The sequence below is a fragment of the Denticeps clupeoides genome, chromosome 5 (assembly GCF_900700375.1).
Source record: "Denticeps clupeoides chromosome 5, fDenClu1.1, whole genome shotgun sequence".
NCBI classification, from domain to species: domain Eukaryota; kingdom Metazoa; phylum Chordata; class Actinopteri; order Clupeiformes; family Denticipitidae; genus Denticeps; species Denticeps clupeoides.
The window spans coordinates 2367289-2391989 of record NC_041711.1 but is presented as its reverse complement, the minus strand read 5'-3'; the positions used below and the strand labels follow the sequence as shown (position 1 = coordinate 2391989).

The window sequence follows — 24701 nt, the reverse complement described above, 5'->3', positions numbered from 1 at the left end:
ACGTTTCGTTGTGTCACCATGTGCTGTGCATCATAATGACAATTACTTCACTTTCATTAATACCCCTTGTACACAACGTGGCCACACCCACTACAAACACCAACCTGCAGGTTATCTGTGCTTTAATTCACGTGTTGGTGAAAATGTGTGTGTGTGTGTGGTGTGTGTGTGTGTGTGGTGTGAACCTTGGTTAATGAACTGTCCATTGAACTGCATGTTGAGGTTCAGAACAGGCAGTGCCAGCAGACGCCTGTCGGCCGACGAGGTTCCCAGCGCCAGGAACACGTCATAGAACCGAGGCTCCGGGAACAGAGTCAACAAATCAGAGACAGAGAGGACACACTGCGGAGACACACAGTCGGTTACAGATGAGCTCCAACGTCCCTCAGCTTCAAAACCCCAACGTGGGTGTGAGCGTACAAAGCGCCACTCACACTCTGCTTGTAGGACGTCCCGAACGTGAAGGCAGCCTGCTTCCTGCCCCCTGTGTCCTGACAGAGCTGAAGGACGTGAAGAAAGTGTGGCTGTAAACGGCCAGTACAATATGTCTGATATGAATATGTAAATATGACGGTTATTAATGTACCTGCAGTGTTCCTCCGGTGACGTTCTCCCACCGTAAGAACCCCCCCGCCGCATTGTAAACCGCAGCCTGCAGCTCAATCCGTGTGTTCTGGAACAGGACATTCGAGGTCAGCGCCATTCGCCGCCTCCGCACCCCACATCTGTAGCGGGGCCCTCACCTTCTGCGCTCCCTTGAAGCTGTAGCCAACAGGCAGCGGTTCGGTGCGCAGAACCTGCGACGCCAGGCCGGGCTGTTCCCCATAATACAGCCACGGCAGGTTAGCTCTCCTACAAACACACACAACACCATCCCGTTAGGACACCCCATTAAATAACCAGCTCCTTATTAGGAAATGTTCACATATCAATGTCCAATCATGTTTTTATGTATGTCTGGAAAAGAAAGTGACTTAATTACAATCAAACAACAAAAAAGATTTTTTTTTTACACATTAAAAAAAAAAAAGATATGAACAAAAATGTGTATTTTAATGGAGGAAAAAGTTAGGACACCCTAATAACTAGTGTTGCCCCCTTTGGCTGATATAACTTCGGTGAGACGCCTTCAGAAGAACGTTCTGTCTCCTCAACGCAGAATTCTTTCAGCTGTGAGATGTTTGAGGGCTCATTTCAAGTCACCCCACAGCATCTCAATGGGATTAAGATCAGGGCTTTGACTTGACCATTCCAGGACTCTCCTCTTCTTAGTTTTTAGCCAGTCCTTCGTGGATTTTCTGGGATGCTTTGGGTCATTGTCACGTTACAGTATCCGGTTCCGCTTCAGCTTTCATTTTTTTTTTTGCAGATGGTTTCACACGTTCTTCAAGCACCTTATGATACACAGTAGAATTCATGATGGATTCTATGATGGTGAGCGGGCCAGGTCCTGCTGCAGCAAAGCATCCCCAAACCAAGATACCGCCACCTCCATGCTTCACAGTTGGTATGAGGTTCTTTTCTGGGAAGGCTGTATTTGGTTTATGCCAAACATGTCTTCTGTTCCAGTGTCCAAATAATTCAATTTTAGACTCATCTGTCCAAAGAACATTATTCCAGAAGTCATTGTCTTTGTCTACGTTCGCTCTGGCAAACTTCAGTCTGGCCTTAATGTTTCTCTTAGAGAGCAAAGGTTTCCTCCTTGCACACCTCCCATGAAAGTCAAACTCTCTTTCTGATAGTAGAGTCATGCACTTTCACATTGACAGTAGCCAGAGCCTGCTGTAGTTCCCGTCATGACATTTTAGGACTTTTGATGACTTCTTTGAGCATCTTACGGTCTGCTCTGGGGGTCAATTTGCTTGGACGGCCAGACCTGGGCATGGTGGCGGTTGTTTTTAACGTCCTTTACTTGTAAACAATTATTCAGATGGTGGAATGGCTGATGTCAAATTCTTTTGAGATGTTTTTAAACCCCTTACCAGACTCATAAGCGGCCACAATCTTCTTTCTGAGGGCATCAGACAGCTGTTTAGATCTCACCATGGTGCTTACTTCACACCAAACTGGAGCACACCAAACTAATCTGAGGTTTAACCAGGGCGAGGCTCCTTTACAATGCTGGGTAACGATGTACTGATCATATGGGATTTTAACCATTTTAAGTGGGATCATATATGGGGGCGTCCTATTTTATTCCTCACCAGAAATTGCATTCTTTTTAAAATACATTTCACAGAAAGTTTTAAAAGGATTTCTTAATTTTTAATTGTTTAGTTATATTATTTGGATCCCTCAATAAATAATTAAAATTGATATTAAATATCCATGTCCAAATATACTTTAAAATATACATGTTTTCATAGGGTGTCCTAATTTTCTCACATGACTGTATATAGAAGGCTGTATATAGACTGTGTATAAAATGTTATATTTATTAACCCAGTCATCATAAATTTAAAACACATACCAGTATGAGATGCCCTGTGTGAAGCCCAGAGTGGCAGTGATCCTGTAGAGAATGTTGTAGAAGCCGCAGGCATCGTTGGTCACGGCGCTGGAGGAGTGCATGTTCATCACACACATGTTCCCCAGGGCCTGACATGCGCTTCTGTTGGAGAACACCTACACGCACACAAACAAGGGACCTTGACAAATGTACAGGCACGAGATGCCCACAGAACCCCAACCCCACACACTCTGAGGTCCAACGTGCGGTTTGGGAACGTCCTGTCGATCGGTCCCCTTACTGGAAATCCACCAGAACAGTGGGTCAAATACGTTGGGGTTTCATCCCAAAGGTTTCATCACATTCATGCTGGATCGGATCAGACTGAGAGGAAGAGCCCTGCTTTATCACCACGCTGTGGCCTCATAAACACAAAGTATCACCAGGTGGTGGCCAAAAGGGCCATGACAGGAAAGTCTTGTCGGGGTGGATGACCACTGCCTTCCTGTATCAGGGGTTCTGTGTCCAGTATAACGGAGGTGTTCAGACCTCATTCAGGGGGCCCTTTCCCTTCCTTCTCCAGTCCCTTAGTGAGCAGTGGGCAGCCATGACAGGCGTCCGGCAAGCAGTGTGTGGGGGCGGTACCATGATCAAGGCGGTTCGGGATTCGAACCCGCATCCCTCCAATTACGAGTTTCATTCCTTACCCGCTAGGCCACCACTGCCTGTGTTAATAAATTAGAAACTGTTCAAATGCGCCATGCCTCTGTATGTCCAGACAACATCAGATGAGTCCAATAAACATTAATAATAATTAGACACGGTCAACATAATCATCATGCGCCGTCTAACCATATGTCTCCGAATCGAAAGTCATGTGACCAAACACGTCACCTCCAACTGAGATGTGAGACTTCAGTCAGCTCGCCAACTTTGAGAGAATGAGAGACTGGATCGGCAACATATCCGATCCAATCCATGTACTAATCATTTAAATCGCAGCTTTTTGCATTCAAGTAATCGCACAGACTGACATCGCGATTACGATTGCGATTAGATTAATCGTGCAGGACTAGATCACCAGAAAAACACAGTCGGGTGTACAAGTGAGTGTGTGTGTGTGTGTGTGTGTGTGTGTGTCTGTGTGTTTACCAGGCAAGCAGCAGCCGACGAGTAGAGAAAATTGGAGAACCACACTGACTGAACAGGGAGGCTCTGCAAAGAGTAACACACACATTTAATAAACTCATAAAACACACACACGTTTATGCTATATATTAATATTAATAAGGTAAAAATCTTGTTGAGTCCTCACAGTGTGTTACATAAATCAAGACATAATCACCTTCTGTGTATATAAATACTGACACACACACACACACACACACACATTTACCAGCTGAGCAAAGGTGACACTGGCAGACACCGACGTTGGAAGACTGTTAGGCGGGAAACACAGTCCTCCAGCCTGAAACAGATTTTATTATCATTACTATTATTACTGTTATGGACACATACACACTTATTTCTAGAAGCATGGTGGGTAACACAGCCACCCCTAAACCAGAAGGCTACAAAGTCCCAGGTTCAAACCCCACTTGCTACCATCGTGTTCCTGAACACTTAACCCTGAGTGTCTCCAGGGGGGGGACTGTCCCTGTCACTACTGGCTGTAAGGCGCTATGGATAAGGGCGTCTGGTAAATGCCGTGAAATGTAAGATGTTGTTGAACCTGGATGCTGGAGCCTCCACACACACATGAGAGAGACGAGTTGATGAAGGAGTCCTGGCATCTCACACACCTGAAAGAAAAAAGAAAGCGGAATGTTAATGCGACCGGCAGTGACCCCCCCCACGCGCCCTGTACCTGCGACCTTTCACCTGCTTCCCGAAACATCCGGCGCAGACAGCGCAGGTTCGTCCGCATTGCAAGGCTGACATGCTGCGTCTTCTAGAACATTCCCGCTGTCGTCTCTCTCAACTGAAACAAACACACACAGATGTAGAACCTGACGCGCACCGTCAACGGCCCCGCGTCCCCTGCGCTGGGACTTACCCAAGACGTGGCCGGCGGGGCACTGGCAGCGGCCGTCCTCCCCTGCGGGCCCAGGGCATCGGATGCAGCCATACCCGTCCCGAGTCACCGCCTGAAACGTGGAACAGGCGATCAGCCACCACAGCACATGAAGTATATTTTTAAAAAATGACAATAACTGTATTTACATTTTTTATGTGCTTCTATAATTAAATTGTGCACGACTGTGACTTTCACAGACAATCTTGTCCAGACTGACATCCATATCTGACCTTCACACCTGTATAACTGCCGCTGTTCAACAGAGATACACACCAGTATTAATACATGACAATGTGGAACCAACTTGCTGGACAAATGTCGTAAATGTGCTGATTATGAGCGTCCTATGTTCTCCTGAAACCGTGACCTGAACTTCCCTGAATGTTGAGCACGCACACACAGACGCACACTTTCTCACGCCGGCTGGTCTCCCAGGCAATTCAGACCTGATGCTGTGCAAAAACCTGACAAACACAAACCAGCCAAAACAAGTGCACTGTCAGTGGTGGTATCGTATACTCTATGTCAAAATGATTGATGACCTGTCAAAAGAGGCCAAAATGGCCTATCCCCCTCTTTCTCTCTCTCACGTTGTTTTATGAACAAGCCAAAGGTATTTCATTTATTAGTGAATTACATAATGGTTTTAATATCTCCTGTTTTTCTACAAAAAGGTTTTAAGGTGTTAACAACAGACATACCAATATGACTTCTGTTTATCAAACAGATTTAGGAAAATGAACAAAAACCCTCCAACGTTCTTTTCAGAAAATAATTCTACATTTCTTGACAATCCTCATTTCCTCTCAAACTTTTCCCATCCCGTCAGACACCTGGCATCTTTTAGCCTATCTTTTTAAAACAGAAACCGCTTCAATCACAGCATATTGGTCACTTGAAGCTGATGCTTGCAACAGCTTGTTGATGGTTTATGACCCCTCACTTACTTAGACTATCTTTTAAAACAGAAACCTTTGTTTTAAGTGTATGGTTTTACTCAACCTACTGTTTCAGTGTTAAAGACATTTAAACACAATAAATATCTTAAAAATACAACGCATACGCGATTCATATACTGACTGAAATGGTATTCAGTCATTTCCCCAAAAGCTACATCACACAATGGTATGTAGAAAGCATCACCTCACTGACACAGGACACCTAAATGTACATTTACAGCATTTACCAGAGCGCCACAGGGACAGTCCCCCCTGGGGACACTCAGGGTTAAGTGTCTTGCTCAGGGACACAATGGTAGTAAGTGGGGTTTGAACCTGGGTCTTCTGGTTACCCACTATGCTACTACCACCCAAGGTGACACCTTGAAAGAGGGGGACGGCCATCGATGAAACATTTTAGCCTCTTTTGACAGGTCTTCAATCGTTTTGACAAAGTATATGATACCATGACTACTGCTCATTGAACCTGCAATCAATTTTATTGACATTTCAAAAGACAAGTCAAACATTCATCAAATAATGAAAAATACACATAAAGTGCAGAATTTCCAATGACATGATGTGTGTAGAGAAAGTGACTCCTGTGTCCTGTCGTCCTCTGACCTGCAGTACAATATTGTTCTCCATCCAGGCTTATGCTTGTAGGAGCTCATTCGTCAGTTTGGGAGAGACCGACACCCAGTTCTTCCACCACATCTCTACATATCAACATCGACATTATTACCAATTTTACTATTTAATCAGGATTACTTGGGTTTAAGGTTTTCAGATGGTCCCTTCCTGAAGTTTCACAGTTACTGGGGCAGTTAAGGAAGTGGCCCCGTAATCAGAAGGTTGTGGGTCCGATTCTCGATCCGCCAAGGTGCCACTGAGCAAAGCACCGTCCCCACACACTGCTCCCCGGGCGCCTGTCATGGCCGCCCACTGCTCACTCAGGGTGATGGTTAAATGCAGAGGACACGTGTCACCGTGTCATGTGCTGCAGTGTTGGGAAGACGTTTCACTGCTTTGTGCTGCATATGAGATATGAGGCATATGGCGGTTACCGGTGAGGATGCAGGACAGGGCTGGCAGGTGACTCCGCCCCCACTGTTGAAGAGAAGCCGGTGGCCAGTCTGACACTCACAGGCCAGTCCTGCAGGGGTCCAAAAAGGAACGATTGTTATTATATAGTCGTTTTGGCGCGTTGTTACCTGATTCATCTGAGGGAAACAGGGACCCGTATGCACAGGCGGAAAACGCTCAGCTACACGGGCCGCTCATCAAATTCTCAGGCACAGACAGCGCTGCAAGGTACTGAAGACGTGTGTGGTGACCTCCTCCAGCCTGCTGGAATGCTCTGATCCGCGGCATACAGGCAGAGGTCCAGCAATCTCCTTGTAAATTACTACACAAGTACGTTTATTACTGTAAAATACACCGGTGCCAAATAATAAAAGTTGACTTTTTATTAGCAGCTTATATCCGGTTCATATCCGGGTGCCCCCTTCAAAAAATCTATGGGGCAGTGGTGGCCTAGTGGTTAAGGAACCCCGTAATCAGAAGGTTGCTGGTTCGAATCCCGATCTGCCAAAGCACCAAAGCACCGAGCAAAGCACCGTCCCCACACACTGCTCCCCGGGCGCCTGTCATGGCTGCCCACTGCTCACTCAGGGTGATGGGTTAAATGCAGAGGACAAATTTCACTGTGTGCTGTGTATCACGTGTGACAATCACTCCACTTTAACTTTATAGGTCTGTTTGGCATTAATGTGCAATACATTAAGAAGTCAGTGTTACAATGTCAGTAGTATTTTTATTTGTCTCAGTTTCCATTTATCCAGAGCGCCTCACAATCAGTAGTGACAGGGACAGCCATCCCCTGGAGACACTCAAGGTTAAGTGTCTTGCTCAGGGACCCGATGGGAGTACAAAAGAAAAGGCCCGTCAGGTAAGGAAGTGGCTGTGCGGTGCCTGGCATGGCTGCCCCCTGCCCGCCAAAGGTGATGGTTGAATCATTCATAGGTGAGCGGTGCTTTATCATATACCCTCAGTTAAATTATCATATACACTCAGTTAAATTAGGTTAAATACAGAGGACACATTTCACCGTGTGCTGTGCTGCCGTGTGTCACAATGACAATCACTTCACTTTCACACCATACAGAGATTAGGTGTACCCAGCGAGCGAAAAAGCTCCAGGAATGGTGATATTAAACAGGAGACTGTTTCATGTGCGGCTTTAGTTCGGTGGCAGCCTAGTAAAATCTGTAATATTCCTTCAGTACTTTTCCACTCGGTTCGGTGGGAATCGTCCAGTAACGTGTTTTTCTTCGCTTTCGTGTCGAGTTCTACTTTTCTTCGCGGAAGGACGCGTGTTTAATGGCGTTCCTGAGCGTGTTAGCTTTAGCCGTTAGCTCCCCGCGGTACCTGATTTGCTGGGGACCTGGTTCGCGCCGCACGTCACGCACGACAGGCTGGAGGCGTCGAAGTAACTCCCGCCGCCGCAGTCCGACGGCGTCTGCGCGGTGACGACGAACTGCTGGCCGAGGGCGGCGCGGAGCAGCGGCAAAATCAGCAGCGCGGCGGCGGGAACGCTCGGCCGCTGCGTCCCCGTCGCCATGGCGCAGCGACGGCGGTAGCTTCCGGCGGCGTCCCCGTCGCCATGGCGCAGCTTCCGGGGCGGAGCCCGCACGGGGTTTCAAAAGCGGGCCCGCACGGCGTTTCCGCCGAGCGGACGGCGCGGGAAGAAACGCACGTGGAGCCCGGAATTCGCGCCAACTCTGCCGAGCGGTGAGTGATCGCTTTTAAAAGCTCCACGGAAGGCGGGAGATGTCGCGCGTCGTGGTTGGGAGCTGCGTGGAGTTCTGTGGAAACTTCGTGGAGTGGGACACAAAGTTCAAACTAAGATCGTTTGGGGCTTCAGGGGCTGGTTCCTGTTTCCACCCTTGGTGTTCCTTATTACAACAGTTCATTTCCATTTACAGCATTTACCAGACGCCCTTATCCAGAGCGACTAACAGTCAGTAGATAAAGGGACAGTTTCCCCCTGGAGTCTTGCTCAGGTACTCGATGGTAGTAAGTAGGATTTGAACCTGGGTCTTCTGGTTCATAGGTGAGTGTGTTACCCACTAGGCTACTACCACCCGGTTCCTAACTATTCCTACACTTTTCAACCTGGAACCCTGCAGGTTTTTTTTTAAAGAATCATGGCGTGATATCGCACTGCTTTTTTGGCCTTGTGTGTGTTATGTCGTCACCAGTTTGTGTGTTTTTTTTGTTTTTTTTTCTCTTCTGTTATCTAGATTTGGTTTGATGGTGCAAGGCGGGTCAGCATGACCATCGTGCTGCGTCTGCAGGGACTGAACGTGGACGCCGGTGTCGAGGACATCCGCCGATTCTTCGATGGCTTAACTATTCCGAAGGGGGCTCTCCACATCACTGGAGGGGACCTTGGCGAAGCCTTCATCCTGTTCAGCTCCGAGAAGGACGGGCAGCTGGCCATGAGGCGCTCCGGAGGGGTTCTGCGAGGCTCTAAAGTAACTCTTCATATCAGCAGCGTGGCAGAACTGAAGCGCCAGCTGGCCGCCCACTTACAGCCCCAGAGGGCGGCCGAGCCCGCGGAGCAAACCCTGGCCGCCCTCCAGAAGTGCCCGGAGGGCGTCATGGTGTTGGGCGTGCTGGCGGCCGTCGTTCAGGGACTGCAGGCCAGTAACCAGGCGGCACCGGGCGCCGCGACCGGGAGCCGGGCCGCGTCTCCCGTTAGCCCGCGGGGGCCCCGCGGCGGTCAGACGCCGGTCGGGGGCCCCGTCCGCGAGGGCGATCCGAAGGCGGGCGGCCCAGGGTTCCTGCGTCTGTATGGCCTGCCGTCCACCGCCACTAAGGTGGACGTAAGCGGCTTCCTGGAGGGTCTACATGTGACGGAAGCCATCGTGAACGCGCGGCTGGGGGACCGCCGCGGCTGCCTGGTCAAGGTTGCCGGCGAAGCGGAGGTAGAAGAAGGCCTCCGCTTCAGCGGGCGGAGCATGGGCACGGTTCCCGTGGAGGTCCGGAGGGCCACGGCGGAGCAGTGGGTCTACGCCGTGAAAGAGTGCGAGCGAGTCTTGCAGAACACGCCCTCAGTTGTTCCTCACGACGCGGCCAGCCGGTCGTCCGGGAAGCGCTCCTCTAAAGAACGCTCGTTGTCTCCCAAGCGCCGGAGGGTTCCATCAGGGGGCACGGAGCACTGCGTGATGGTGCAGAACCTGAAAGCCAACGTCACCAAGACGGACCTCAAGACTATCTTCAGTTGCCCGCACTTGCCCAACAACCGGGTCCTTCACCTCCTGAAGAACGGAATGCGCACCACCACCGCCTTCCTCAACTTCGACTGCGCAGAGGACTACGTCGCCGCCATGAACCTCAGCGGCACCCGTGTGGGCAACCAGGTCCTGGACGTCTCCTCCATCACCAAGGAGAAGATGCTGAAGATGACCGTGCACCGAGGGTCGGACTCTGCCCTGACCTGCGTCTACGTGAGGAACCTCCCCGCGGACGTCACCCAGGCACAGGTGAGGGACTTCTTCTGCCAGTTTCCTGTGGAAGAGGGCCACGTCTCGCTGCTGAGGGACAAGGAAGGGCGGGGCCTGGGCGAGGCGGTCGTGTCCTTTGGTTCTGTGGTGGCAGCCCAGCGAGCCAGAAAGCTCCACAATCAGACGTTCATGGGAAACAAAATGCTGCTCACCTGCATCTCCACCCGGCAATTAAGTATCATGCTCCACCAGTCGGGCTGAGGAGGCTTTGAGCTCCAGAATTTCTTCATGGGACCACTGCGTCGGCTCAGCGTGTATATTTATTTTCGTATTTCAATTATGTTTACTGATGAAGTAAAGAAGAGACAATTCTACTCAAACCACACTCGTTTTGCATAAAGACATTGCAGAAGTGAACGCTTGGAGACCTTGGTGGGTCGTTCAGAATGCAGAGAGCATGGAGGAAGTGGTGACGTTTCCTGTGAAGAACATCCGTACTTTATGGTTTGAGTAATTTAAGACTGAACAGTTGGAACAGTGTTCAGTTGGACTTCAGATAGCCGGGTGGACGTTTGAGGACGTCCACGCTTTTAGGCACTGTAGTCGGTAGCGTCGGTGTCTGAACGGACTCCATACCAAACTCCTCGCCATTTAATGCTCACATAACTGATATAATCATACCACAATAAAAGTATTATCCAGAAATCTGTGGCTTTGGTTTGATTTTTGTTAAGTGTAAAGTTAAGGCTTAAGACTGATTTGATTATTTATACCAATTTATACTAGTCCACTTGTTGAAGGCCTCATTAATGGAGAACTCGTGAAACTTCGGCTGAAACCTTTGCCGAGAAGTCTGATGGGTTCGTGGCACTGGTCCTATATCCTGCAGACATTCGGAGAATGAGAAAAGCTCAGAGAAATAACCACCTGAAAATGAAACCGCTCCAGCCGGACCTTCGGCAGCCTTCTTAACAATGCAGGCAGTGTGGGTTTGACTGAAAATGTTTGTGCAGGTGCTGTTCGAGGAGCAGGATTGAGAAGACCATAAGGACGTGCAAGTACTTGTGTAGCCATGAAATCGGTTCCTTTCAAAAGCTTGCGAGAAGAGAGCTGGTCAGCCATTTATCTGATTCCACAGAAAAGTGGTGCAACTTTGTACTCCAGGCAGAACCACATGGAACACTTTCAAGGTTATTAGACCACAGCGCACGTGTTGATCTGCTGAAGGTCATTATAAAAAACACTGCGACCTGGATGTCTACCAAAAAACTGAAGGACAAGATCTCACACACTCATTTGAAACTTGTGTGTAATCTTGAGTGTGTGTGTGAAAGACACAACACATGGAGAACGTGTAGCTGCTCCACCTATACGATGAATCAGGTTCTGACATCAGACTAAGTGCCATTGTTTTGGATAACTTCACTGCAGGGAGGGGCGACAACTAGTACGGTGAAGGAACAGAAATGAAATTCCAGACACGAGAGGAGAAGGGTGAAGGACAGACTGAATTTTTTTTTTATTGAGGCAGCTGTACAAAAAACATACACATCCCTCTCACAGCAATGCCTGGATGCCACTTCTAGCGCACATACATACATACATACATACAAACAATATGAGAAGTTATTTGTCTGAAATTAAAAGAAAAATGCAATCGTCGTCTTATGTGGAAGAAAACAAGGATTTAAAAGAAGTCGAGAGTCTGCAGGACATCAGTTATAAAACCTGGATGAACCTATAAAAAAAAAAAAAAAGGAGTCATTATGGGTGTGGCTGGTTGGAGGCAGTAATCTACCAGAATGTTATGTGAGGGCATGATCTGAATGCAGATCCCCGTCATTCCATGGCCTGTGGCTGCCCATTGGTTAAAGAGAACTCAAGACCTGGAAAGCTGGTGGCACAATTTCAGGGCTCATTCATGTCTGGAAATAAATTGGGCACAAATGGAATCTGCGAATGAGACAGCAGCGTATTCAGACTGACTGACGTGTGGCCGAGGGCTTCACCGCAGGTATTTGGGTGAGAGCTCCATTCCCCGGAACTCTATCACCATGAGACACGTGGGCTTCAAGAGCACGCAGAGCAGCAACAGCAGTTAGCAATCACGTCATAATCGGCATATTCAATACTTCCGATTGGTTATTTGTGGCTGGGCAGCGATGGGACGTTCCGCTCTTTTTGACACACAGAGCACTCATATTTGCAGAGTAAGCCTAAAATATGAGGCTACAGATGATCAATTAAGAGCCGCTTTTAAGCCCAAGGGGCCGGCCCTTCCTTGAGAGCTGTGCCACAAGCTGGGCTCTCTGATAAGAGGCCGAAGTTTTGTGGAACGGAGTCGTCCCTCAAATGCCTGCTGGCCAATAAAGTATAGCCCCGCCCACACGAGAGAACTGTGCCAGAAGTGCAACCAAAAAGGGTCCAGCAGTAAAGCTGAAAGTCTCACAAGCGAAAATGGATGTTGTTAAAATTACAACCTATTTTTTTACATTTTAACGTCTTAATTTGGTTTCATATTAAGAAGGTTTTGTTTCAAAATTGACAAATCTGATTACATAAGTTACTATTTACATTTACAGCATTTATCAGACGCCCTTATCCAGAGCGACTTACAATCAGCAGTTACAGGGACAGTCTCCCTGGAGCAACTTAGGGTTAAGTGTCTTGCTCAGGGACACAATGGTAGTAAGTGGGATTCGAACCCGGGTCTTCTGGTTCATAGGCGAGTGTGTTACCCACTAGGCTACTACCACCCTACCACTATCAGCAGTGACAGGGACAGTCCCCCCTGGGTTAAGTGTCTTGATCGGGGAAACAGTGGTAGTAACTGGGGATCGAACCTGTGACCCCTAAAAATTTTGCTTTTTTTTGCTGACCTTGTGTAAAAAAAAAAAATAAAATCAATAAAAAAAAAAAAGAGAGAAGGGCCTCCTGGACCCCCGTTTGTTCCGGTTCAGTTACCCACTAGGCTACTACCACCCATGTGGTTCAGAACATCAAGTCTTGCATCACAGGACCAGAGAAAAATCCATCTCACTGAACAACGGCCATCACATGTGGTCGCTTGGCAGAGCATAATGATGAACAGTCCCGGCTCCAGCTATCCTGTACTACTACAATGTTTAAATTAGTGGTGGGCCGTTATCGGTGTTAACGTGCTGCGTTAACGTGAGACTCTTTATCGGGCGATAAAAACGTGCTGCGTTAACGTGAGACTTTTATCGGCGATAAAAAAAAAATAGCGTCGTTAATCTATTCACAAAGTTGGGTTGGGATGTGGGTCTATACTACGCAAGCTATTGTGCCGGAGTTAAATGGTTACACTAGATTTATAAGTATATTTCTTCTTTCTTGTGTCTTTTAGTTTCTTATTTCCTAAAGACCTTTATTTTTTATTTTGTATACCTAGCGCGGATGTATACCTAGCGGATGTATACCTGCACTGTAGGGGGCGAGAACGAGTCTTCGAACTGTGAAATTACTAGAGCTGTAATACTCGGATCCTTTTTAGGATTCGGCTCCCTCTGAGTCACTCACTAAACTGATCCGGGTGTGTGAGTCACTTGAGTCACTTGAGTGGAGCGCTAACCCGCTCTCTGATCCGGGTGCGTGAGTCACTTGAGTCAGTACACACCCGGATCAGAGAGCGGGTTAGCGCTCCTGGCGGTTAACTTCCTCTACAACCGGACTCATGTAAGCCAATATATTGGAGTTTACAATTTAGATATGGTGTAGTTAGGACTCGAAGGATTCGGTTCAATGGAGACCTCAGATTCGTGACTCATGAGTCATTTAAAGGATCCGGGTGAGTCATGAATCGCACAGCTCTAGAAATTACCACATCACGTGTCGTGGAAACATGGATGCAGCTATGAAGCCTCCGGGTTTGCTTCAGGGAAAATTTATTTTTAAGATTAATCTAGATTAATTCCAAGACTACAGTGAGATTAATCTAGATTAAGAAAATTAATCTACCTCTAGTTTAAATTAATGATTATTTGTGCTGCTGATTTATATATTTTGTCCACCGTCTGCATATTTGTTTCCTTTTGAATATATGTAACTTTTTACACAATAAACCCCAAGACATGTCCTCTGCATTTAACCCATCACCCTTGGTGAGCAGTGGGCAGCGATGACAGGTGCCCGGGGCGCAGTGTGTGGGGACGGTGCTTTGCTCAGTGGCACCTCAGTGGCACCTTGGTGCCACCACTCCCCCATTCGTTGTGTGCACCATGTTCTGTGCTGCAGCATTTCACAATGACTTGATAATGATAAGTGTCCTGTGTACATACCTTCCAAACTGCTGGAGAACCTGTCGCTACTTGAAAAACGGTCACTGCCACCAAAATGATTACTGGTGCCGAACCGGTCATCATCACCAAAGCGGTCGCTGCTGCTCTGCATGTGAGAAGAGAAGCCCAGTGGGGAGAGTGGCGGGAGGGACGACTTGGGAGCCTGAGAGAAACAGGGAACCAAGTGCAAGAGATGTTTTTTTTTCCCCCAGAAAGACCCTTAAATGTCATATTATGGTGAAAATGAAAAGTAATTCAACATAACAATATGATGAAGGCAGTATGATGGAAACCCAGAACCTCAGACTTGTAATTTGGGAATGTGTAGTGAAGCTACACACACGTGTGTATAAACTGAAACCTCACACTCCCAGTTCAACTCCCTTCACTACACATTCCCAAAATGTGTAAGATAAAAAAATTGACTGCTGGGATTGTGCTTGCAAAAGATGACAATGTCGATGCAGATACATTGATCTGAAAAAATCATTAATGTCCTAGTTTATACATGTTATCACTGGTTCTACTCTTTGAATCATCATGCCATCCACCACAACAGGACTAAATATTAGTGCTGCGCGATTAATCTAATCGCAATCGTAATCGCAATGTCAGTCTGTGCGATTACATGAACGCAAAAAACTGCGATTTAAATGATTAGTACATGGATTGGATCGGCAACACTCATTCTCTCAAAGTTTGCAAGCTGACTGAAGTCTCACTTCAGTCGAATGTGACTTGTTTGGTCACATGACTTTCGATTCGGTTCAATGGAGACCTCAGATTAGTGACTCACATAGACATATGGGTACACGTATGTCAACGTCGCCGCCATATTGTGATAGGCTCTGCTGTGGCGTGAAGCATATACATGTCTATGGAGAGAAGTGCATAAAAATTCCTCACTCTTCTGCTGCTTGGGGCTGTACAAACCGCTGTTCGCTCCAGATCCCGGGGGATTACATTTCATAGGTAAGGCTTGTTTTGAATATATTTGGCCATTATAAAATCCCGTTTTATAAGTCTTAACCTTAGCTAAGCTAGGCTAAGCTAGCGAAGTTATGCATTCCTGTGTTCAAGTCAGCCTCCAAACAACGTTTTGGCTAAACGTAGGCATTAACTATTTACACTGTTCTTAGCTGTTTAGTTAACTTCTCAAACTTTGAAGGTTTCCTAAAGAAATTCACCTCAGTTTACAAATCTTAACCTTAGCTAAGCTAACAAAGCTATGCATCCCTGTGTCAGCCTCCAAACAACGTTTTGGTTAAATGTAAGAACTATAATACGGGATTTTATAATGACCAAATATAATCAAAACAGTTGTTTAGCCTTACCAGGGTTTGTCATTTACAGTTTACTGTAATGTAAAGAGTTTTTTGTGATTATTGAATTTTGTAGAATATTGTATTTTGAAAGCACTGGGCATTTCAAGTTGTTATAAGTAGTTTGTACATTTCACTTTGAAATTAAACATTTCACTATTAGTAATTTGTATGTGACTTTTCATTGATAAACAAGCAGGTGTCCTTTATCATATCACAATCACAATATTGATCAAAAATTGCAATATGGCTTTTTCCCCAAATCGTGCAGCCCTACTAAATATGAATCTTTTTTTTTTTTTTAAAAAGGGCACCGCACAACGACTGATGGAATTAAAGAGCGGCAGCCAGACATCAAATTCCTTTATAGATAAAAATTACGAACTGGAAACAGATGAAAGGTCAAAGGGATCAAAACAGGGTGTGAGGGGCAGTTACCGAGGAGACGGTCCTGAGCCGGTACTCCATCAGGATGTCTGTCAGCTTCTGAGTGACTTTCAACACGATCTGAGCATCACTCTCGGTCTCAATCCGAAATGAATCCTGCATTTCACATGCACACCAATTTAGCATGACATAACTTCACAACAGTAACTTCAAAATTTGTGTGTGTGTACATACCAGGTACTTCAGCAGTGTTGCAGGGACGCTCTCGTTGTTGACTCCACCCATCGACCCTTCACCCATGCGGTTACTGCAGAAGTCGTCAGGGTAGGACCGGTCCGGCTTGCTGTTTCGAGGACCCGCACCAAAGTCGTCATCGTCCAGCGGCAGAGGCCGATCCTCAGGGAAATTTCGCACGCGCAGGTCACTGTCACGCACCCCAAAGTCTGCGGGGAAGTCGCTGTACCCAAACAAGCCTAACAGGGGCAGGGCCGGACATAAGATGATCACAGCACACGTCCACAACAGGGCTGTCCCAAGTAGGGATGCTTATATTTACATTTACATTTTACAGCATTTATCAGACGCCCTTATCCAGAGCGACTTACAATCAGTAGTTACAGGGACAGTCTCCCTGGAGCAACTTAGGGTTAAGTGTCTTGCTCAGGGACACAATGGCAATAAGTGGGATTCGAACCCGGGTCTTCTGGTTCATAGGCGAGTGTGTCTACTACCACCCTATATTGACCGAAAGAGTGAATTTTGACCGATTATTACTATCAGCTAAACGGTTTAAAATGTTTATATATATATATATAAAATAAAAATAAAATTATAACTCATGGGGCGTTATCACGTGCAAACACACGTGCCTTCAGACATATTTTGCCGGGCAAGCAAAATGAAGCAAGCGAAAAGAAGTACTGTGTGGGACCATTTCAAGGCAGACAAAGTGACTTGCAAAATATGCTACGCGGTATTTAAATACACCAGTAGTGCAAGTATGATGCAATATCACTTGCGAAGCAAACATCCACAAGCATTGTGCAATGAAGGACAACAAACATTGCCAGCAACGACTCGGCGCTCTTATTTGTGCATTGACAATGTAGACCAATCGACAGAAGTCACTTATTAATAATAGGGACATAATGACTTGTTATCCATGGTACAATTCTGTCAATATAAATACACACACATACATACTAGGGCTGCAACTAACGATTATTTTAATAATCGATTAATCTGTCGATTCTTTTTATTAATCGTAGAATCGGATAAAAAAAAAAAAAAAAAACAGAAAAGCATTAATTTCCAAGCCTTTATTCAAAAACAGAACCAAAATCTTTAGAAAGTGCACAAACATGTTGCTCCTTGAGCTGTTATAATAATAATAAAATAAAAATGGACTAACACAAAAAACATACACATGTATGCTTTACATCTGCCAAATATAAACTTTTTTTTTTTTTTTAAATAAAGTGCCACCTGAGCTGCCAGAACGATAAATCATTTATAAAAAAAAAAAAAGAACAATACAAATCAGAAAGTTTAACAGGATTTGTTTGAATGTCAAAACTTGTTCTCTACACTGCACTGCAGATGCAGACACTCGCAGACGCACACACTCACAAACTCTCACACACTGACACACACACACACTCTATCTCTCTCTCTCAAGCTCACTTGAAGCTTATTCATTAAATTATTCCCATCAATGTAGTAAGTGCAAGGTTCATTTATACACTACATTGAAACACATCTTAAGATGACCAAGTGCTATAAAATTAAATTAAAAAGTACAACACAAATATATTTGTCAATAATAACCTATATGGGACAAAGCACAGAATATACACTGCAAAAAATGCTTTTCTAAACTTTTCCTGTTTTCAGTCCAAATATCTAAAAAAAATCTTAAATCAAGATACATTCACTAAACACATGAAATAGCATAAAAAATTGTCTCAAAATTACGTGATTGCTTAAAACAAGCAAAATTATCTGCCAGTGGGGTAAGAAAACTAATCTTAATGAGATATAATCTCAAACAGAAGTTTTAAGCATCTGTCACGGGTGGGCTGGACATGGCGACGAAGGAGGACGCATTCACACGATTTCACACGACAGGGGTTTAATACAAACTGCACGAGACAGGGGAACATGAACATGCACAATGACCCGACGGCGAACAGACACGAACAGGATAGTTTTATACAATTATATAAATATACACCAGGTGAACACGATCAGGGAACATTACACAAGACGAACATGAAACTCCGGTCCGGACTCCAGATCCGGAGTAACCCCTGCCGGTCCGGATCATGACAGCATCACTTAATTTTCTCATGCCATTTTTCTTGTCTAGTAATCTTGATTTAAGATTTTTTAGATATTTGGACCGGAAACGAGACAAAATTACTAGGTAAGAAAGGCTTTTTTTTGCAGTGTAGCTATACATGACAACAGATGAATGATGAATGGTCCAAAAACGGCTAGTGAATAAAAACACGTCTTTAGTCTTTTAGTGCAAAGTAACTATAGCACCCCTGCTTTACTACTGTTATTAACGAGCTAACGCTAACTTGTCATGCCTGTCAAGCTGGTTGACGAGTAAACACCAGCACCAGGGACATTACGTTCCTCACTTCAAAACGGAACATTCTGTAGTGACTTCCCCTGCTGCTGAACCTCCTTCCTCCTCCTCAAACACGCGTTTCAGGTGCATATTTTCACGCAGATTTCTCTGCCTCCGCCATGTATCTTTCCTCTACCTCGGCTCGTTTATTTATTTTTTTTGCTCCGCGCTGTCTATGAGGCGGCAAACTCTGCTAGCATCTGTGCGCGAGAGAGACCGAGTGTGTTCACTCCGCTCCGCGCTCAAATAAAGTTTTTTTTTTTTTTTTTTAAATAATCAAACGTCTCTGCATCGCGCGACACAACGCATCGATTAGGAAATTCGTTGCCAACTCTTTTAGTAATCGATTTTTATCGATTCGTTGTTGCAGCCCTAATACATACACACGCGCACACATATTTCGCATGCGTTGCTGGGTGGACATGAAAGGACACCATTGGCCTGAGATGAGAAACTACACCTCACACTCACCTGACACAAGCTTGGGGGCTCGGACGCTGTGTGCTGGCGATACGAATGATTTCGAAGAACCTGTCATACACGCACAAAGCAATGAATGTTCAATATACCATCTGTTATGATAGTCTTCTGTATGTGTGTGTGTGTGTGAGGAACTTACTCGTGGTCTGAAAAGCTCCCATTTCAGAAGGCTCCTTCATGACTACCTAAAAAATACAGAATATAGACGAGTGAGAGGCGCCACTGTCATCACCAACACTCAGAACAATGGCACGGAGATCAGCCAAAATCAAAGAAAGTCAGGAAGGTACAGTGAAGCGAATTAGAATGAGAGGGGTTGTCCAAGACCTTCAAGCTCAAGGATATGGCAAGTTTTATGGTCAGATTGTTTGGCGACGTCGACCAGAAGCACGTTTCCATGATTAGCGCATGTAATCTCCAGACTATTTGAGGAACCTGACCTGCTGTATTTTGTTCCTGTACTTGTTCCCGAGTGGAAGACTTGTTGGCGTCGTACCTTATGATTCCCACGGCCCTCGCTTTTCACCACCTTCAGAACAGTTTCTTTGAGCGCCTTCCTCAGGGACTGGTCCTTGTTGATGTCCGACTCTCCGTGGCTCACCTTGTTGGGGTGGTTCCTTCTCTGTGGACGAGAGAAAGGAGTGTTTTCAACAAACACGAATGATATCCATTTCAATGTTTCTAGAACAGGGCTGGTAGTGGCCTAGTGGGTAACACTCTCACCTATGAACCAGAAGACCCAGGTTCAAATCCCACTTGCTACCATCGTGTCCCTGAGCAAGACACTTGTCTCCAGGGGGGGACTGTCCCTGTAACTACTGATTGTAAGTCGCTCTGGATAAGGGCATCTGGTAAATGCTGTAAATGTGAATGTAAATGGTAGCAGCCTACAGGGTAACACACTTGACCCGGGTTCGAACCCCGCTTACTACCACATGTGAAAAGAAAAAGAAACTGAAAAGCTGAACTTTTCTTCCTCCGCGTTCACGCAGCCCGAGCCACGAGTAAAAAAGGAGACACGCGGAGATGCTGGAATATGGAAGCAACACACGCAGCACCTGGTTGGCCGAAAACGAATAACCTAGAACTAAAATAGAAGACATTTGTAAACCACACTCCCTGTTGTTGGGCAACCCACTGCTCACTCAGGGTGATGGGTTAAATGCAGAGGACAAATTTCACTGTGTGCACCGTGTGCTGTGCTGCTGTGTATCACATGTGACAATCACTTCACTTCACAACACCGTCATTTGGCAACCTGGTGCAAAACAGTCCCATTCGCATCAGCACCCAGTTATAAGAGAACAGTAAGACTTTACGGCATTTATCAGACGCCCTTATCAAGAGTAGTGACGGGGACAGTGTCCCTGGAGGCGGGGGTGTTACCTGCTAGGCTGCTGCTGCTACCACCACCATGGCATGATAAGTGACCAGATGCTGTGGGAGAGGGGTTACCAGGTATCTGAAGGAGTGTTTCCATCCCTTGATGTGAGACACCATCTCCAGCTGCAGCTGCTGGACTTTACACAAGCGGCACACGTAGTACGGGGGCGCCGACTTGGTGGGGCTGCGATACTCATAGACATACTGCAGACCTACACACACACACACACACACACACACACACACAACAAGCATAGTCATCAAGACGAACTTCTCGTCGTGGGGGATCCGTGGAGGAAGTGCTCACCTAAGATGGGTTCTGCAATGCCTTTCAGCACCTTCGCCAGGGAGGGGATGGTCTGGACGCTTCCATTTTTGCCTGTGAACTCTGTACGCACAAACACACACACACATTCAGGTACATGATAGAACCAAACATAGGTGCACCATCTTTACACACACAGCACCGAAGAACATTAAAATCAGGTGATCTTCTGGATCTAAATCACGTCAAGATCTTTCAGGAGCAGCCAATCAGAGCGTGGAACAGGCGACTGGCCGACATCCCCATTGGTCCGCTCCGGCCCCCGGTGTCACAGTCACAGGGTTCTAGTGGACTGGGAGGCGTGGCAATGCCACACGACGTGTGGAGAGTCCACCACATGGAGGGACCGGAGAGCGCTGTGTCTGTATTAGAACGCGCGGAACTTCAGGACGTTCCATATTTAGCACCTGGAAGACAGGTCCTTCTCGCTCGGCGAAACGGCGAGGCCACCGCCCCACACCACCCGCAGGAGCGCAGCCGGCTGCTGCCGGCCACATCGGGGGGGTGTCAGGGCAGCAGAAAGCTTCAGGCCACCGGGTTCGGCGGTGACTCTCTGATGGGCGTAACGGCCAGGTACCGCCGCCTGGCGGGTGCTCCGTCGGAACACACTCGCTCTCGTTCTGCCCGAGTGCCCTAACACACACCTCCGGGTGGAACGTGACCTCCACCCACTTCAAATGAGTGTACAGAGGAAGGAGGATCTCTCCACACACACACACACACACACACACACACCAGAAGCAGCCTGGAAGGCAGCAGTGGATTGGCCCAATGGGCCACCAGGGGGCGCACAGAGGTTAAAGTCAGGGGCACTGGGGTGCTCTTGGCGGTAGTACTTACCTATGTCACACACGAACTGCCGCTGCCGTTTCTGTCGAGTCGGCCGGACAGAGAGAGAGACACACAGGTGTTAGAACGCAGAAGTCGGGGAGGAGCCCCGCCCACGTAATGACACTTAACAGGGCTTTTACAGCAGGAGGAGGCGGAGCCTACCCCCCTTCTTTAACGTGTGCCGGACGCGGATTAAAAGATTAAAAAAGCCCGAAGAGAGAGACGCACGGCTGCCTGACCAGCGGTGTTTTAAACCGCGCAGGTCTGACCAGCAGGGGGCGCCGCAGACTGGCGGGCCCCCCACGGGCCAAGGTGGCGCTGCGTCGTCTGTTTAAGGTGGAGGTTTCTCCTCACATGAACTGCACTTCAAAAAAAAAAGAAAAAAGAAATGCGTTCATTCCGGAAGAATCCTGCCGGCGAGAGTCATGGCTCCACTCGTGGGGCCAGCGGCTGAAAAGTGGGGGTCATGGGCAGCAGATGTGACCCCCCCACCCAAAAAAAAAAAAAACACGTATCAACGTATCATTCTCTGAGGGGAGGGAGGGGGACAGACGTCCCGCGGCAGTGTCCGCCTCTGAAGTGTCCACACTCACCTTGGTGCTGCTTTTAAACTTCTTCTGGGGACTCGCGGCACTCTCCATTCTACAGAGGGACAAAATAACAATACGAACCCCGATCAAGAAACGAATCCCAGGGTTCACCGCCTTCACACGCGCAGAAATTAATCTCATAATCGATGGACGATTCTGCATTGATCGATTATATCATAATGACCGGGAGTGGAGGAGAAGCTCTACCGAGATCAACAACACAACATTATCGATCATCTTACTGGGAGTAACACAACCACGAATATCTTTTACACTGAGCCCCTTGCTGTGAGCTCAGCGCATGCCGCGTTCGTTCTGAAAACGGCATCCGATCCACCGAGCAGAAAAACTATCGCGTTCAGTCTGCGCTCAGCGGACTCGTTTTTCTGCCGTTTGCGGACGGAACGCTGCTCATTGTAGCACATCAAGGAGGACGAGACCTTAACTCTCGTATTTAAAACACCGTGTAAAGTAATGTAGGAAATTTATGGGATGCATCGATAATCGAGGCATTGATCATCGTAACTAAATTGTGAGACCAGTCAAGGTTCACACCTCTAGCTCAAGTAGATAAGACACTCGCCTATGAACCAGAAGACCCAGGTTCAAACCCCACTTACTACCACTGTGTCCCTGAGCAAGACACTTAACCGCGAGTGTCTCCGGGGGGACTGTCCCTGTAACTACTGATTGTAAAGCGCTCTGGCATTCTTATCCGATGTGACATTGGTCCAACCTTTCTGCTCAGTTGACCATTGAAGTTGACCATTCTACCAGAAGAGCATTCGTGGAGATCAGCGGCCCAGTCAAGCTCCTCCACATTAAACTTGTCTTTGGACCTCGCTTTGGTGGAGATCCACTCCATGAAGCTCATCTGAAGGCCACACAGAGTGACTTAAATGGTGGGGGTTGTGGTGGTGAGGCCATTTCACGAACGGACGAGTAGTATTCCAATTCTACAACAAATGTGGAAGTACTCCACAGGCCAAGTGCTTGGCTTTGAAGCGATTGGAACACTTCCATACATTTGGCGTTACAGTCACATAGATCGCTATCTAGAGAGATGCAGGTTCTTTTGTGCGGGTTTTGCTTTGGCAACGTGTGCTATATTTCCTACAGTTTTTCCTACATTATCCCACAACACATTTCCATTTACAGCGTTTACCAGACGCCCTTATCCAGACTGATTTACAATCAGTAGTTACAGGGACAGTCCCCCCTGGAGACACTCAGGGTTAAGTGTCTTGCTCAGGGACACAATGGTAGTAAGTGGGATTTGAACCTGGGTCTTCTGGTTCATAGGTGAGTGTGTTACCCACTAGGCTACTACCACACATCACTCACTCGCACCAATCCAAATCCCATAATCTGACCCAGATCCTACACAGATTCAACACCTGGTGTTCGGACATGGGACAATGCAGAAGACATTCCCGATATTGCCCCCCATGGGCCAGTGGTGGCCTAGTGGTTAAGGAAGCGGCCACTGAGCAAGGTGTGGTACCCACACACTGTTCCCCGGGCGCCTGTCATGGCTGCCCACTGCTCACCAAGAGTGATGGTTAAATGCAGAGGACACATTTCGTTGAGTCACCGTGTGCTGTGCTGCAGTGTCTCACAATCACAGTCACTTCACTTCAGTTCATTGTCTTCTTTCTCACTTTCTATTTACCGAATAAGATCGGTCTCATAGACCGGCCTTAACCGATACATATCACCAATCGCCATAATCTGTCGATGAACAGACTGAAGGAGAGGATAGCATCTTACTCCCAAACGACATGGGATAAAAAAATGTGTATTTTTGTGTTTAAAACCCTCAGTCCCTCAGGAAGACGCCGCGTCGCAACGCAAACCGTGGTGCCTCAGAAAATGACCCCGCAGGAAACCACACCGTATACGGGGGATGACAGTTTATTCGGACAAAATGTGGGTCTTGTTCGGATGAAAACCGGGAGGCTCAAGAGCCCGGAGCTGCGACGAAGAGGCCGACGCCGGACGTTCGTTTCGCGGCCTCTCGCAAACATTTGGCCGCACATAACCTCTCGCAAAAAAAATTAATAAAAAAAACAGAGCCCGACCCTTTTTAATACAGCGACGGTCATTTTAAAATTAAAAACTCACCTTCACGCCGCCGAAACAAAAAAGGTTCGCTCCTGCGTAGCCGGAGCACCGGAAACTGAACAGCGCGCTTCCGCTCACGAAACCGCCCAAGCTTAAACAAACACATAATGCATCACATCACTACCCTTAATTCCTTATTAAATCGTAGGTAAATAATTACACTGGTGTTGAAAGCCAACCATTTAATGCAAAATGCGGTTTAAGTTACACTAGACTACAGCCCAAGAGCCTCTATCATGACGAGACAGACGACCTGACGTTGGGAAACCGAGCTAACGGATCCCATTTTGACAGAATTTTGATAAATTCGGGTGATTTGAGTTCTGTGCACGTTTCTTTAAGTAGACA

The 24701-nt window shown here is 47.0% G+C and overlaps 3 protein-coding genes across 8 annotated transcripts in view; 1 reads left to right on the top strand and 2 right to left on the bottom strand.

Moving 5' to 3' along the window:
• Positions 1–8087, bottom strand: part of LOC114790441 (meckelin-like) — a 13707-nt gene extending 5620 nt beyond the window's left edge. For 2 of the 3 annotated variants that reach the window (XM_028980507.1, XM_028980508.1), the window contains exons 1-12: positions 7895–8087; positions 6532–6620; positions 4506–4596; positions 4331–4430; positions 4182–4251; positions 3846–3917; positions 3602–3664; positions 2471–2625; positions 744–852; positions 587–673; positions 435–500; positions 186–342 (exon numbers count right to left, since the gene is read on the bottom strand). In XM_028980507.1, coding sequence (XP_028836340.1) covers positions 186–342; positions 435–500; positions 587–673; positions 744–852; positions 2471–2625; positions 3602–3664; positions 3846–3917; positions 4182–4251; positions 4331–4430; positions 4506–4596; positions 6532–6620; positions 7895–8087 — 1252 coding nt within the window. Of the gene's footprint in view, positions 1–185; positions 343–434; positions 501–586; positions 674–743; positions 853–2470; positions 2626–3601; positions 3665–3845; positions 3918–4181; positions 4252–4316; positions 4431–4505; positions 4597–4672; positions 4991–6531; positions 6621–7894 lie in introns of those variants that run through there. The other variant, XM_028980509.1, reaches the window with a different exon arrangement.
• On the top strand, positions 8007–11764 carry LOC114790442 (RNA-binding protein 12B-like). Of its 2 annotated transcripts, none has more exons than XM_028980510.1 (2): positions 8007–8257; positions 8770–11764. In XM_028980510.1, exon 2 carries the CDS (start codon positions 8800–8802, stop codon positions 10234–10236), a length of 1437 nt encoding a protein of 478 aa, XP_028836343.1. In that variant the 5' UTR covers positions 8007–8257; positions 8770–8799; the 3' UTR covers positions 10237–11764. The 2 variants fall into 2 exon arrangements, with proteins under 2 accessions (XP_028836343.1, XP_028836344.1); XM_028980511.1 differs by lacking the exon at positions 8007–8257 and adding an exon at positions 8528–8579.
• Positions 11471–24562, bottom strand: LOC114790446 (uncharacterized). 3 transcript variants are annotated; one of them, XM_028980516.1, is made up of 12 exons: positions 24354–24562; positions 22233–22281; positions 21649–21679; positions 20791–20871; positions 20556–20695; positions 19597–19722; positions 19240–19285; positions 19092–19151; positions 16217–16455; positions 16034–16138; positions 14274–14436; positions 11471–11713 (listed from the first exon to the last, which is right to left on the bottom strand). In XM_028980516.1, exons 2-12 carry the CDS (start codon positions 22278–22280, stop codon positions 11691–11693), a joined length of 1062 nt encoding a protein of 353 aa, XP_028836349.1. In that variant the 5' UTR covers position 22281; positions 24354–24562; the 3' UTR covers positions 11471–11690. The 3 variants fall into 3 exon arrangements, with proteins under 3 accessions (XP_028836349.1, XP_028836347.1, XP_028836350.1); XM_028980514.1 differs by lacking the exon at positions 11471–11713 and having other exon boundaries at positions 13836–14436; XM_028980517.1 differs by lacking the exons at positions 11471–11713; positions 21649–21679 and having other exon boundaries at positions 13836–14436.
• Between the last annotated feature and the right edge of the window lie 139 nt (positions 24563–24701).

What these genes read in the sequence shown, in the direction of transcription:
- LOC114790442 (XM_028980510.1), top strand. Translation starts at nt 8,800, where the DNA reads ATGACCATCGTGCTGCGTCTGCAGGGACTGAACGTGGACGCCGGTGTC.
- LOC114790446 (XM_028980514.1), bottom strand. Translation starts at nt 22,280, where the DNA reads ATGGAGAGTGCCGCGAGTCCCCAGAAGAAGTTTAAAAGCAGCACCAAG. An exon ending in AACACTCCTTCAGATACCTG is followed by an intron (nt 19,723 to 20,555) that starts GTAACCCCTCTC and finishes TCTCGTCCACAG; the next exon opens with AGAAGGAACCACCCCAACAA. An exon ending in CAACACTGCTGAAGTACCTG is followed by an intron (nt 16,139 to 16,216) that starts GTATGTACACAC and finishes TGTGAAATGCAG; the next exon opens with GATTCATTTCGGATTGAGAC.